Below are 10,821 nucleotides of genomic sequence, written 5' to 3'. Positions count from 1 at the left end.
ATTATTTTCTCGTTTTTTGATTTCATTTTGGCGCTCAGCCATAAATATTTTGTAAACGTAGTGAGACGATTACCGATTTTATATGGTATATATTATACAAGCATATAATATGTATAAATAACTTACAATTATTGTACTAAAAATTCTGAAATAGAAAATATTACGTATTTCCGCTTAATTCAAATTACAGCAATTGTATATTATTGCAGATTTAATATTTATATATATATATAAATGTATGAAAACAAAATAACTGTAACTATTTACTAGTTGCAAAGTAAAAGCTTATTTGTGAGCTTGATAAATCACAATAATTAATTAATAAAAACGAATCAGCAATTTTGGTTTCATTATTGCAGTTGCGCACTAAAAACAACAATTGTTAATATAACTAAAACAAAATAAGTCAGCTGTGTGTGCAAATGCGGCAGTGTGGCAACGCCAACGCTTAGTTTGTCTCTTGTCGTATTCGTTGTTGTTGTTGTTGTTATATGAAAGGCGCTACTTTTAAGCCAAATAAATTGTTTATAGCGACAAACACAAAATGTTGTAGTCAACATTGGCAGCACAGGGGCATTTAACTATGACAACAGCAAGCGAAATTGTTCTCCTCACCGAAGTGGTAAGGCACAAATATAAGTCGGCTATTAAATGGCTAAATAAATGCAAATAATAATTGTGCAGGTGCGTAAGCAATATGTGCGCTATTTGGAACGCCAGCTGGAGGAGAACGTGTGCGTTTGGGCAGCCAATTCGTGAAATCATCACAAGCCCACGGCGTGGGCATGCATTGCGCACAGCGTCAAGGCACTGGAGACGCATGCGATTAAGGCTAGCCAGGCAGCCCAGTTATATCAGCGTGCCATGGTCAAAATGGTAATAGTTTGTAATGCCGTACATATATCAATTCTGATAAGTTAATGCGTTTTTATGCAGATAGCCGCTGTACGACGCAACACGCAGGAATGCCGGCTGGCCGATGCACTGTTCGACCATATGCAGCGACAGCAAATGCTCGATGATAACTCGATGGATCAGCCGAGCAACTCTCTGCAGCTGGTCGACAAGTCAACACAAACCATGGCAACAACAGCAGCAGCAACAACAGCGGAGCAGAACGAAAATTATACAAGCTACACACTGAGCCAGAAAATCGATTTTTTTCAGTCGCAGCTCGCCGAGAGCGAATGTGAAACGCAGCCAACTAAATTGAATGGCAATGAGCAGGAGGAGCGGCCAACAACATCCATGTCCGGCACAGAGGATGAAGTTGCCCAAGAGTTGGCCAAACTCTTTGACGATGAGCCCACCGATTTGAATGCCATATTTGGCATTGACTTCGAAACAACTGCTACACTGATAGACACATCACTTGAGCCCACAGCTGCATTAGAGCCGCAATTAATGCCACTGGCATCGCCAACGACGCCGCCATCGCTGCCGCACAACAGCAACACAAACTCGGCGGATCTGCGGAACAGTCGCTGGCCCTGTGAGCTGTACGCACAGAGGCGTCGTCTTAGCGCCTGCCTGGTGCGACTGCTGGACACGGATTGGCGCTGCGAGGATGCACTCAGATACAAATTCCGTATACTATTCGGCGAGGACAGTGACGATGAGTTTGCCACGCATATATCGAGTCCCAGCATCGATCTGGTCGATGAAGTGCTGCTGGCCAGCTGCATTCTTCGCATACGTCCCTGGATTGTGCGTCATTTGATGCGTCCGCTGCAGGAGGGTCTCATTGCGAATCGATTTCTGTTCAAGAAGCTGGCCAAAATGCTGGCCAACAATATTGTGCTGGTCAATCCGTATGCCAGCGAGCGGCAGATCAAGCAGGTCGTCGAATCCATGTTCTGCATTCAGCCGAGAGGTGTTCAAAATATCATTGATTTGGAATCTTTGCCTCCAGTTTTTGTGGAGAGATTTCAAACTTGAAAAGTCAATTCAAATTTTGATTTCAGATCGAATTTAAAAATTAATGCATAAGGATCTTTGAGAAATATCTAAGGGAAGCACAAATTCAGCTCGTTCGATTGGAAATATTGGGATTATCGCTGTTTTGTGTTCCTATTGATTGTAATATTCTATATAAGCAATAAAGTTATAAACTAGAAGTCTCAAACTAATATTAGATGATTATCTGATAGAATCAATCTGTATTATAAACCAAAATAACACTAACAATTATTTATGGTTTTGTTTAAATTATAATTAATTCAATGATTACAATAATTTTTTTTCTGCACATCTCTGTTCAATTGTTTTGTTTTTTTTTTTGTGTTTTTTTTTATAATTATATAAATTTTAATATATTTAATAAACGATACATGTAATATAGTTTTTGACGAAATTGCGGCTGCTGCTGCGACGGCGGCTGCGGTTGCTTTTCTTCTTGTTGTTGTTGTTGTTACTCTTACGGCTGTGTTTGTTGTTGATGTTGTTGTTGTAGTTGCTGCTGTTGTGTTGATTGTTAATGTGGTTTTGTTGTTTGCTATTGTGGTTGGTATTGTGTTGAAGTTGTTGTTGCTATTGGCATATTGCTGTTTTTACTTAGTTTACAGCAGCTACAACAGACAGCTGCTGCTACTCTTGTTGTTCTTGTTGTTGTTGTGGTTCTTGCTGTATTTGTTTTTGTTGTTGTTGTTGCTACTGTTGCTCTTGAATAGCAACTGAGACACTACCTAGTATCGGGTATTTGATTTGTGTTTGACGCCGAATTTGCATTTTGTTGTTTGTATTTTTGTTGCTGCTGCTGCTGCGAGCCAGTGGCAGTCTCTGCTAGCTGTGGCCGGCCACGCCTCTCGATGCCACCTCGATCAGCTGCTATTGGCCTGCCGCCAGCAACGCCAGCACTTGCTGCTGCACCACCTCCTACTCCTCCTCCAAGACCTACTCCTGCACCCATACCTCCACCACCACCTGGTGTTGGTGCTGTGCCGCCACTCGTTTGTGTTGTTGCTGTTGTGTTGTTGGCTTTCTTGTTTTTGTAGCGATACTCATCGCACACGAAATCCTCCGGCGACGTCTGTTGCATTTGATTCACCTGTCGTACCACAGCACGTTGCTGCTGTTGCTGCTGTAGCTGCTGTTGCTGCTCATCTGCATTGTTATTGAGCAGCGTTTCCTGTTCCTCCTGCTGCTGCTGGCTGCTATCGCCACCATTTTGCTCCTTATTTACATTATCACTCTTGACCAAACAATCGTCGTCCTCATCATTGCTCGCATTCAAGTCCAGCTCCTCCGTGCAGAGCAGCGATAGCAACAGCGACTGCACAAACATCGAACTGTTGTCAAAACAGAAATTTAAATAATTATTGTTTGTCTGCTTTATTTTTTATGTTCATCTAAAATATAAACATTAGCTTGAATTTTAATAATTTCAGTTGGCCTTTTTAGCAATTTTATGTAATTAAACTTAAGGCACTTCAAAAAAAGCATCTTCAAATGCAATTAAAAGCTATACAGAAATTCATTTCATTTCAAGTGACAATTTTTAAAATAATATTTTTTTTTAGCTTATTAGCAATTAAGAAAAATAAAAAATATACTATTTAGATTATAAGATTATTATATATATATACATATATATTTGTGTATGCTTACCGATCGGCGCGTTTGCGCTCAACATCCGCCCATTCGGCATCGGTTAGCGTGGGCTGCATAAATTTGGCCAGCAAGTACTGCGATTGCGATGACTCGCCGCCAGCTGCAGCTTGGCCGCCGCCAGCTGGGCCAGACATGATGCCAGCAGCACTGCCGTTGCCGCTGCCGCCATTGGCCGTTGGTGCGCAACCAGGACCGACACTAATGCCGAGCGCATTATTGCTACCGCTGCCGCTGCCAATGCAACTATTGCCGACCGCCTGCGTTGTGGACGACGACAGAAGAAATGGAAACGTCAAATTAATCTGATGCATAATGTGAATTGTGAAGAGGTTTTTACTTCTCTGGCGTTGAGTGTTGTGGCGGCCAGGCTGCTCGACTGCGTCTGCTGTTGATGGTTGCTGGCCGATGAGAAGCTCGCCCCCACCGGCCATTCGGTGGTGCGCAGATTAGGCGGTGCACTCACACCACTGGCACCACTCATGCCACCGCTGCCAACTGCACCGCTGCTGCCGCCGCCGCCGCTAATCACTTCGGCCATGGTGGCATTCGAATTCGATGTTGAGACTATGGGATGCGTGCGTCTTGGCAGCCGATCAATTTGGCGCGTTGCCTAAAATAATAAATACGGTTCGTTACACGTTAAACACTAAACAAAGCAATTCGCCTATTTGTATATCTAGAGAATTTTTCCCTTATATACACAATGATCATAAAGTGAAAACAAACCGTGGCCTGTTGCCGATCCATTTGCATTTGCATTTGCAATTGTTGCAATTGCGATGTTGGTGGAACGCCACGTCTAACGCCGGACAGCTGTGAAAGCAGCTCAGCAATGGGATCGACAGATTCACGGCCCGATGGCGACAAGGCCGAGAGACCGCTCGACGAGCTAAAGTGCATATTGGAGCGACGTGTTCGCGGACCGCCCAAAGTGCGTCCAGGTATGCGACGCACTCCACCGCCATGGCGTATGGCCGAGGGCTCGTCGTATTGTCTAAGGGTTAAGGCAACCATTTAATTAAGATCCATTTACGAATTATTTTATCCGATATGCATATGCTATAAAGAAAGTCATTTCCTTTTAATGCACTTCTCAAAGTAAATAAACCAATGCCAATTTGTAAAATTGCCAAGATTTTGTGTGAAGTGAGAAAATAAAATCATCTTTCTGCATAAATAAATTATAAGTCTAAACGATTTATGAATGCATGTACTATATACAAGAATACCTTTGTTAGTTGTATATATATACTGCAAATAAATGAACTTTCTATATCTGTGGTCTTAACCGACTTTAAGATGGTACATGCGTCAAATGAGTGGAAATCTAATAGTTAAAACAAATCTTGGCCTGAAATATACGTCTATATTATACTGATCTTTGTCGAAATGCCCTCAATTTTGCTTCTTATTTCTTTCTATATTGTTTTCTACTTAAAATTGTTTAAGGACTATTTTACTTATAAGTCTTTAGCTGATTACTCTGAGCTGTCAATCGTTAGAATGGAATTATAAATAATTTATAGATTATTTTGTTTTGCAAAAAGGATATCAGAAATGAGATTAGCTCTCGTGGTCCTTGCCGATGCTCCAATGTTAGATGACCAGCAAAATCATCTGTGACTAGATTCGGCTCACCGCCCGGCAATCCGGCACAAACGGGACAGACCACCTCCAGGCTGGTTTCCGTGTGCTCAGCGGAGACATGCTCCAACAAGGTGGCATCACTGAATCCCATCTTTTTGCAATAAGGACACGTAAATGATTGCGGCTGATCCGTTGTTAGCATCTCGCCGCCAAAATACAATTCGATATCGGAACGGGTGAGAATGCATTGCATTGGATGCTCGACCAAGTGACGAGTGGAGGTGACGCCATCCTCATAGCAATCGGCGCATAGATCATAATCATAACAGATTAAACACTTATAGCGACGTCCACTGAAGTTACTTTTTAGACATGAATCGCAGCTCACACCTAAGTAAACGAAAAAAAAAATATATCATTCAAAATTAAATATATTTCGGCACAAAGGCATGAATGATTGTGAGGAAGAGGAAGAGACGGACAGAGAGAGAATGAAGAGAGAAAGGGAGAGTTACCTTCATGACGACTCATTATTTAGCAGCAGCAGCGGCAGAGTCAGCAGCAGCAGCGACGTCTTCACGTCCACTCGTCGATAGGCGCCGTTCCCCCTTCCCTTTTTAGCGGTGCACTCTTCCGAATATTTCGTTTTGATTTTATTTCAATGAACTTTCGACTGAGCTTTCAGTTTATTTTCGATTTTTCTACTTTTTGTTTTATTTTCTTCTTTTTATTTGTATGTGCTGGAGATTTCTATGTACACATGTGTAGTAGAATGCAAAGGAGCTACAAGGCGAAATGAGAGAAAAAAAAGAGAGGTTTACAACAATCACCGAATGTAAACAGATGACAACAAAGGAAAAACGGCGAAATTAAGTAACAAGCCAACACGCACACATATATATATACACACACGCACACAAGCGAAGCCCGCCCTCGCAGATGCAACATTTTTTCATTTTCTTTTCGATTTTCTTTTCACCTTTCTTTGCACAGCACACAGAAGACGATTACGGTTCTTTCGTTTTGGTGTTACCTTTCGCGTTTGCCGTCCGAAAATGAAATGAAATAGAAACAGGCAAAAGGTATAAATCGCACACACACACACACACTCACGCACACTCTTCCTCCTGCACCCCAGCTCTTACGTCTTGTCTTGCATTAGCAGCAGCACGCACTACCACAAGCATGACAGAGAGCGAGCAACCAAAATTTTTCAATACATTAGCGAAATCAAAGGCAAACGGTTTGGGTACGAATAAAGACCATTAACACAATGCACAATAATATTTAAGTACAATATATTATGTATTTTAACCATGCACAGTAAACATTTATTTTTAACTTTTTCGTTTCGCGAAAATTTTCAACTCATTCGACCCGTCCGTCGTCGTCGTCGTGTGCTTTTGTGTGTCGCTGCGCTGCTCGCCACCCCTCCCCCTTCCCCTTACACCAACTAAACCTCCTGCTGTGTGCAGAGTGCTGCCACATTTTGCCACAAAATGTTGGTGCAATGGCCACATGTACAAATACAAAAACACAACGGCTGCTGATTCAGAGATCGTATAAACTAATTGTTTATAAACAATTTGCACACCTTTAGTGTCTACTTTTTTTTCCAACAATATGTATTGTTGAATCAGCTTTTCACAATGGCGTTGCCACACTGCGAGATAATGTGGCAACTCTAAATCGCGAATTCATAAGCTTTTCACAATTGTTCGTCACACGATACAATGCTCGACATCAGAATAGGAACTGTGAACTTAAAGCGCATGACCCACCAAGCTGATTGGCAGCTGATAAACACACTTCAGCCATTAAGTCACTAGCAATGAAGCTCTTTGCGAAATGTTGCATTTGTGGCAGGGGAGGTGGGTTGCGTTTTTTTTTTTTATTTTTTAGGCATGTGCAATTAAACGACGAGAATTTTTATATGTTAAGAAATTATAATACTTTATATTTTCTGCTTGGTGTGCTGCAGCTCGTTAAATAACAATGACATTTTACACACATTTGTCGTTTGTTCTGCAGTCATATTTAATTTGGCATGGCACTATTTATAAGCTTTTGCGTTTTTCTTAATTTCGACGGCGCGTAATTATGGTACATTCATCTTTAAATATATGCATGTAAACTTGTGTGTGTGTATGTGTATGATATACACATGGGATCTACGCAATTCACAATGATTTGAGCAGAAATCTTTGTTCGCCGCGAATTTTCATTGTGCCCACATAAAAATAAGTTGCTTTATTGGTGTACATTTTTTTCTTCCTTTTTTGTTGTTTCTATTGCACTTTGTGTGGCAAATTCGCCTTACATATTGACGAATGCAAGTATATATGCATGCGTATATATACGTGTGTATGTATTTTTAACACGTTCCCTTTTTCTTTTATTGTTTATTGCGCTGGCACATGTTTAAGCACTAGTTTGATGGGAGCACATACATGTAATTTATTGTGCTGCGACATTAACTAATTATTTATTTACTATTTATTTAAATAAAACACTATAATTGAAACGAAATTAAGTTATGTCGAGTTGAAAGCTTTCCCCGACTACAGCTTCAGTGTGGCCATATTGCGACAAAGCACAAATGACAAATAATATAAAATCTCGTCAATCGCCACTTTCCCACCCCTATCGCAATTAAATTATTCTGCTTGTTTTTCTTACATTTATTTTGCTTTTACAATTATATCTCAATCTTCTAATTTCTCGGGCGGCGGACCACAGGGCTGCAGCATGCGCTCCATTAGATTAAAGCGTACACGCGCCTTCGATTCATTCTCGGCGATGGCAAAATAGTTGAGCATATCATAGTGTCCCATATAGCTGGCCAGTGAGTCGCGATGTTGATTTGTAAGCCACTCAAATTTAGTGGTGTCCGCGTGTCCCGTTCCAATATATTTGCTCTGCAGATGCTCCAATTGACTGTGAATATTATAGCGTTCACCCATTTTCTTTGATAAATATTACACTTTCGCAGGGGAAAAACAACGCTTGTTTGTTGTGCTATCTTTTTCAGCACTGAACTAGTTCAATGGAACAAAACGCAAAAGTGAGACACGGCACTCTTTACAGTAGTTAACTACACTGTAAACAGGTAGAATAGTAGTGCAAACTTGTTTGTAAATAGTTTGGTATTTAATTTAATAATTTGGCGAATATATTACGATTAATTGACATAAATGAGAGAAGTGCTTGCTACCGTTAAGTGCTTATTCAACCATTGAACTACATCTTTTGAATTGAGCGCAAAAGTGATACGACCAGTGTGAACAGCGTCTTAGCTACTTACTGTTAACAGCAAAATGTGCGGGCGAACTTGTCTGTGAGTAGTTTCTGAACTATTTGAAATATTAATTGTATAATTAAATGCACTTTCGCACAGAACACTTGACCCCGATCAGGTCCTATGCGCCTGCAAGTACCCCAAGAAGATCAAGAATATCAAAAAGGAGAAGGAGGTGGATGAGAAGGAGGATATCAAACAGGAATATGAGACGCCCGAATGGCGGGCGGAGTTCAATTTGGGACGACGCTATCAAGCCTCCTACAATATAGCGCCCACGGATATAACACCCGTCATGTAAATGGATCTATAACTGATATTACAATAAATATTTTGTAAATATATTATGCTCGGCAGTGTCTCGGCGGCGCACTTCTCAGAGGCTGAGGATCACAGAACCGCACGCATTGTTGTGCCGATGATGTGGGGCATGATTCCTGCTTGGCATAAGGGCGACTATCGCAGGCATGGCCTCACCACGAACAACTGTCGGTTGGAGCGCTTGATGGACTCCAAGCTGTACCGCGGACCCTTCAAGCGCGGCCAACGCTGTGTGGTCATCTGCGAGGGCTTCTACGAATGGCAGACGACAAAGCAGCAGGCCAAAGCGTCTGAGCGGGATGCCTATTTGATCTATGTGCCACAGGAGTCGGATGTGAAGATCTATGACAAGAGCACCTGGTCTCCATCAAATGTCAAACTGCTGCGCATGGCGGGCTTGTTCGATGTGTGGCAGGACGAGGAAAGTGGCGATAAAATGTACAGCTACAGTATCATCACATTCGAGTCCAGCAAGATCATGTCCTGGATGCACTATCGCATGCCAGCGATCCTTGAAACGGAACAGCAAATGAATGTGCGTCAGCCCCGGATTACTGAATCAGTTGCTGCCTGCTAATTATGCATAGATACTAAAATATTGTTTCCTTGCAGGATTGGCTGGATTTTAAGCGCGTGAGCGACTCGCAGGCTTTGGCTGCACTGCGTCCGGCTACGGCTCTGGAGTGGCATCGTGTCACCAAATTGGTGAACAACTCGCGCAACAAGAGCGAGGCATGCAACAAGCCACTTGAGTCAACAGCTGCCAAGCCGGAAAAGCCAAAGGGCATGTTGGCTTGGCTAACGGGCCACAAGTCAAATGTGCAGCAAAACGAATCCAAGTGCAGCGTTCAAGATCAGCACTCGCAAGTCGTCAAGCGCAGCTCCACCTCACCGATAACTGAGAGCCAAGTTGCCAAGCGGCGCAAGAGCGACGATATCAAGATCAAGTCGGAGTCGGAGAATGGCTGATTCTATTATTAAAGTTAACAAAACTAAACTAAAATTGAAAAGTTTATTTTTTTTATAGTATTTAAAATTTATTTGCATTAAAAACCAAAAGATTTTGTTCTCATTACCCAAATCTATGATATAAGTTTGTATATAGCGTTGAATAAGCTTAATTACAAAGGCTTAGCATATAAAAATTGATTTAAATTTGTTTCGGTTTCTGTTCTTGTTTGCTATACGCTTTATTTACTAATTTTATGTTAAAACTATCAATGTTATATGGAAATACATATGTATATGTATGTATGCGTGTATATATATGTGTGTGTGTGTAATACGTAAATTTGAAAATGTCAACGTTATTGGAGCCGCGACTGTCAGCAAAGCCTCCGTTAAAGTGCAGCTTGCAGTTTTCACATTTATTCGCAAGCCATAAAAACCCAAAATGAAGCAATATTTGTTGCACTTGAACTGTTTTTACTGCATGCAACAACAAAAAAATTAGCAACAATAACATCAGCAAATTGGTGTCAATGTTGTGCAGTGCGGCGAGCGAATTGAGTGGAAGGCGGACCAGAAGAGAAATGAGAGCGAGTGAGAGCAAAGAATTCTGCATGTGTGGGTGTGCAAGTGCTTACAATTAGAATTGTTGTTTATTAGTCTAGGAATTACACATGTAAGTATTTTTGTTGTCGTTTATTTTTACATATGTAAAAGTTGTGTTCTTTTCGCCGTTAATGAACTTTGAATATTTGCATTAATGGACCTGTGTTGTGATTTACACATGCACAATCCAAATACTTTTTGCACTGCTTGGCAGAAAGCAGAGACAGAGATGTCTCTGTGTGTGTGTGTGCGGATTAGCGGCTTTTACAAAGTGGAAGAGGCGAGCAATGATATCGATATCGAGAACGTGTTCGGTACGTGACTACCGTTATGTACTTAAGTGCCTATTTACGAGATTACACTTTTTCGCATTATATCTGACTTTGCACACAATATACATATATATATACTGTATACTGGCTAAAATATTTCAACAATTTTGTAGAAAATGT

The 10,821-nt window shown here is 41.2% G+C and overlaps 4 protein-coding genes across 5 annotated transcripts; 2 read left to right on the top strand and 2 right to left on the bottom strand.

Moving 5' to 3' along the window:
* The first annotated feature begins 4 nt into the window (after window positions 1-4).
* LOC6563974 lies at window positions 5-2,148 on the top strand. Its single transcript, XM_032737483.2, has 3 exons — window positions 5-622; window positions 685-876; window positions 937-2,148. The coding sequence occupies exons 2-3, from the start codon at window positions 865-867 to the stop codon at window positions 1,936-1,938; spliced, it is 1,014 nt and encodes a 337-aa protein (XP_032593374.1). The 5' UTR covers window positions 5-622; window positions 685-864; the 3' UTR covers window positions 1,939-2,148.
* A 479-nt stretch (window positions 2,149-2,627) lies between these two features.
* LOC6563975 (E3 ubiquitin-protein ligase Kcmf1) lies at window positions 2,628-7,781 on the bottom strand. Of its 2 annotated transcripts, none has more exons than XM_032737481.1 (7): window positions 7,647-7,781; window positions 5,712-5,979; window positions 5,162-5,586; window positions 4,336-4,596; window positions 3,947-4,219; window positions 3,607-3,866; window positions 2,628-3,287 (listed from the first exon to the last, which is right to left on the bottom strand). In XM_032737481.1, the coding sequence occupies exons 2-7, from the start codon at window positions 5,725-5,727 to the stop codon at window positions 2,681-2,683; spliced, it is 1,842 nt and encodes a 613-aa protein (XP_032593372.1). In that variant the 5' UTR covers window positions 5,728-5,979; window positions 7,647-7,781; the 3' UTR covers window positions 2,628-2,680. The 2 variants fall into 2 exon arrangements, with proteins under 2 accessions (XP_032593372.1, XP_032593373.1); XM_032737482.1 differs by lacking the exon at window positions 7,647-7,781 and adding an exon at window positions 7,150-7,378.
* Window positions 7,782-7,862: 81 nt separating this feature from the next.
* LOC6563976 (splicing factor 3B subunit 5) lies at window positions 7,863-8,206 on the bottom strand. Its single transcript, XM_001990450.3, has one exon. It carries the CDS (start codon window positions 8,157-8,159, stop codon window positions 7,902-7,904), a length of 258 nt encoding a protein of 85 aa, XP_001990486.1. The 5' UTR covers window positions 8,160-8,206; the 3' UTR covers window positions 7,863-7,901.
* LOC6563908 (abasic site processing protein HMCES) lies at window positions 7,958-9,974 on the top strand. The gene is made up of 4 exons (XM_001990451.3): window positions 7,958-8,533; window positions 8,594-8,791; window positions 8,852-9,350; window positions 9,428-9,974. Exons 1-4 carry the CDS (start codon window positions 8,514-8,516, stop codon window positions 9,782-9,784), a joined length of 1,074 nt encoding a protein of 357 aa, XP_001990487.1. The 5' UTR covers window positions 7,958-8,513; the 3' UTR covers window positions 9,785-9,974.
* Window positions 9,975-10,821: the final 847 nt, after the last annotated feature.

Source organism: Drosophila grimshawi, unplaced genomic scaffold, assembly GCF_018153295.1.
Source record: "Drosophila grimshawi isolate 15287-2541.00 unplaced genomic scaffold, ASM1815329v1 contig_311, whole genome shotgun sequence".
Taxonomy (NCBI): Eukaryota; Metazoa; Arthropoda; class Insecta; order Diptera; family Drosophilidae; genus Drosophila; species Drosophila grimshawi.
The sequence above is the reverse complement of the archived record's forward strand: the minus strand, read 5'-3'. Positions and strand labels throughout refer to the sequence as shown.

Bases quoted from the DNA above. Each gene is read 5' to 3' on its own strand.
- LOC6563975 (XM_032737481.1), bottom strand. The intron at 4,220-4,335 runs GTTTGTTTTCAC...TTATTATTTTAG, and splicing joins TGGATCGGCAACAGGCCACG to GCAACGCGCCAAATTGATCG. The intron at 3,867-3,946 runs GTAAAAACCTCT...TCCACAACGCAG, and splicing joins CAACACTCAACGCCAGAGAA to GCGGTCGGCAATAGTTGCAT.
- LOC6563908 (XM_001990451.3), top strand. From the start codon at position 8,514: ATGTGCGGGCGAACTTGTCT. The intron at 8,534-8,593 runs GTGAGTAGTTTC...ACTTTCGCACAG, and splicing joins ATGTGCGGGCGAACTTGTCT to AACACTTGACCCCGATCAGG. The intron at 9,351-9,427 runs GTGCGTCAGCCC...GTTTCCTTGCAG, and splicing joins AAACGGAACAGCAAATGAAT to GATTGGCTGGATTTTAAGCG.
- LOC6563976 (XM_001990450.3), bottom strand. From the start codon at position 8,159: ATGGGTGAACGCTATAATATTCACAGTCAATTGGAGCATCTGCAGAGC.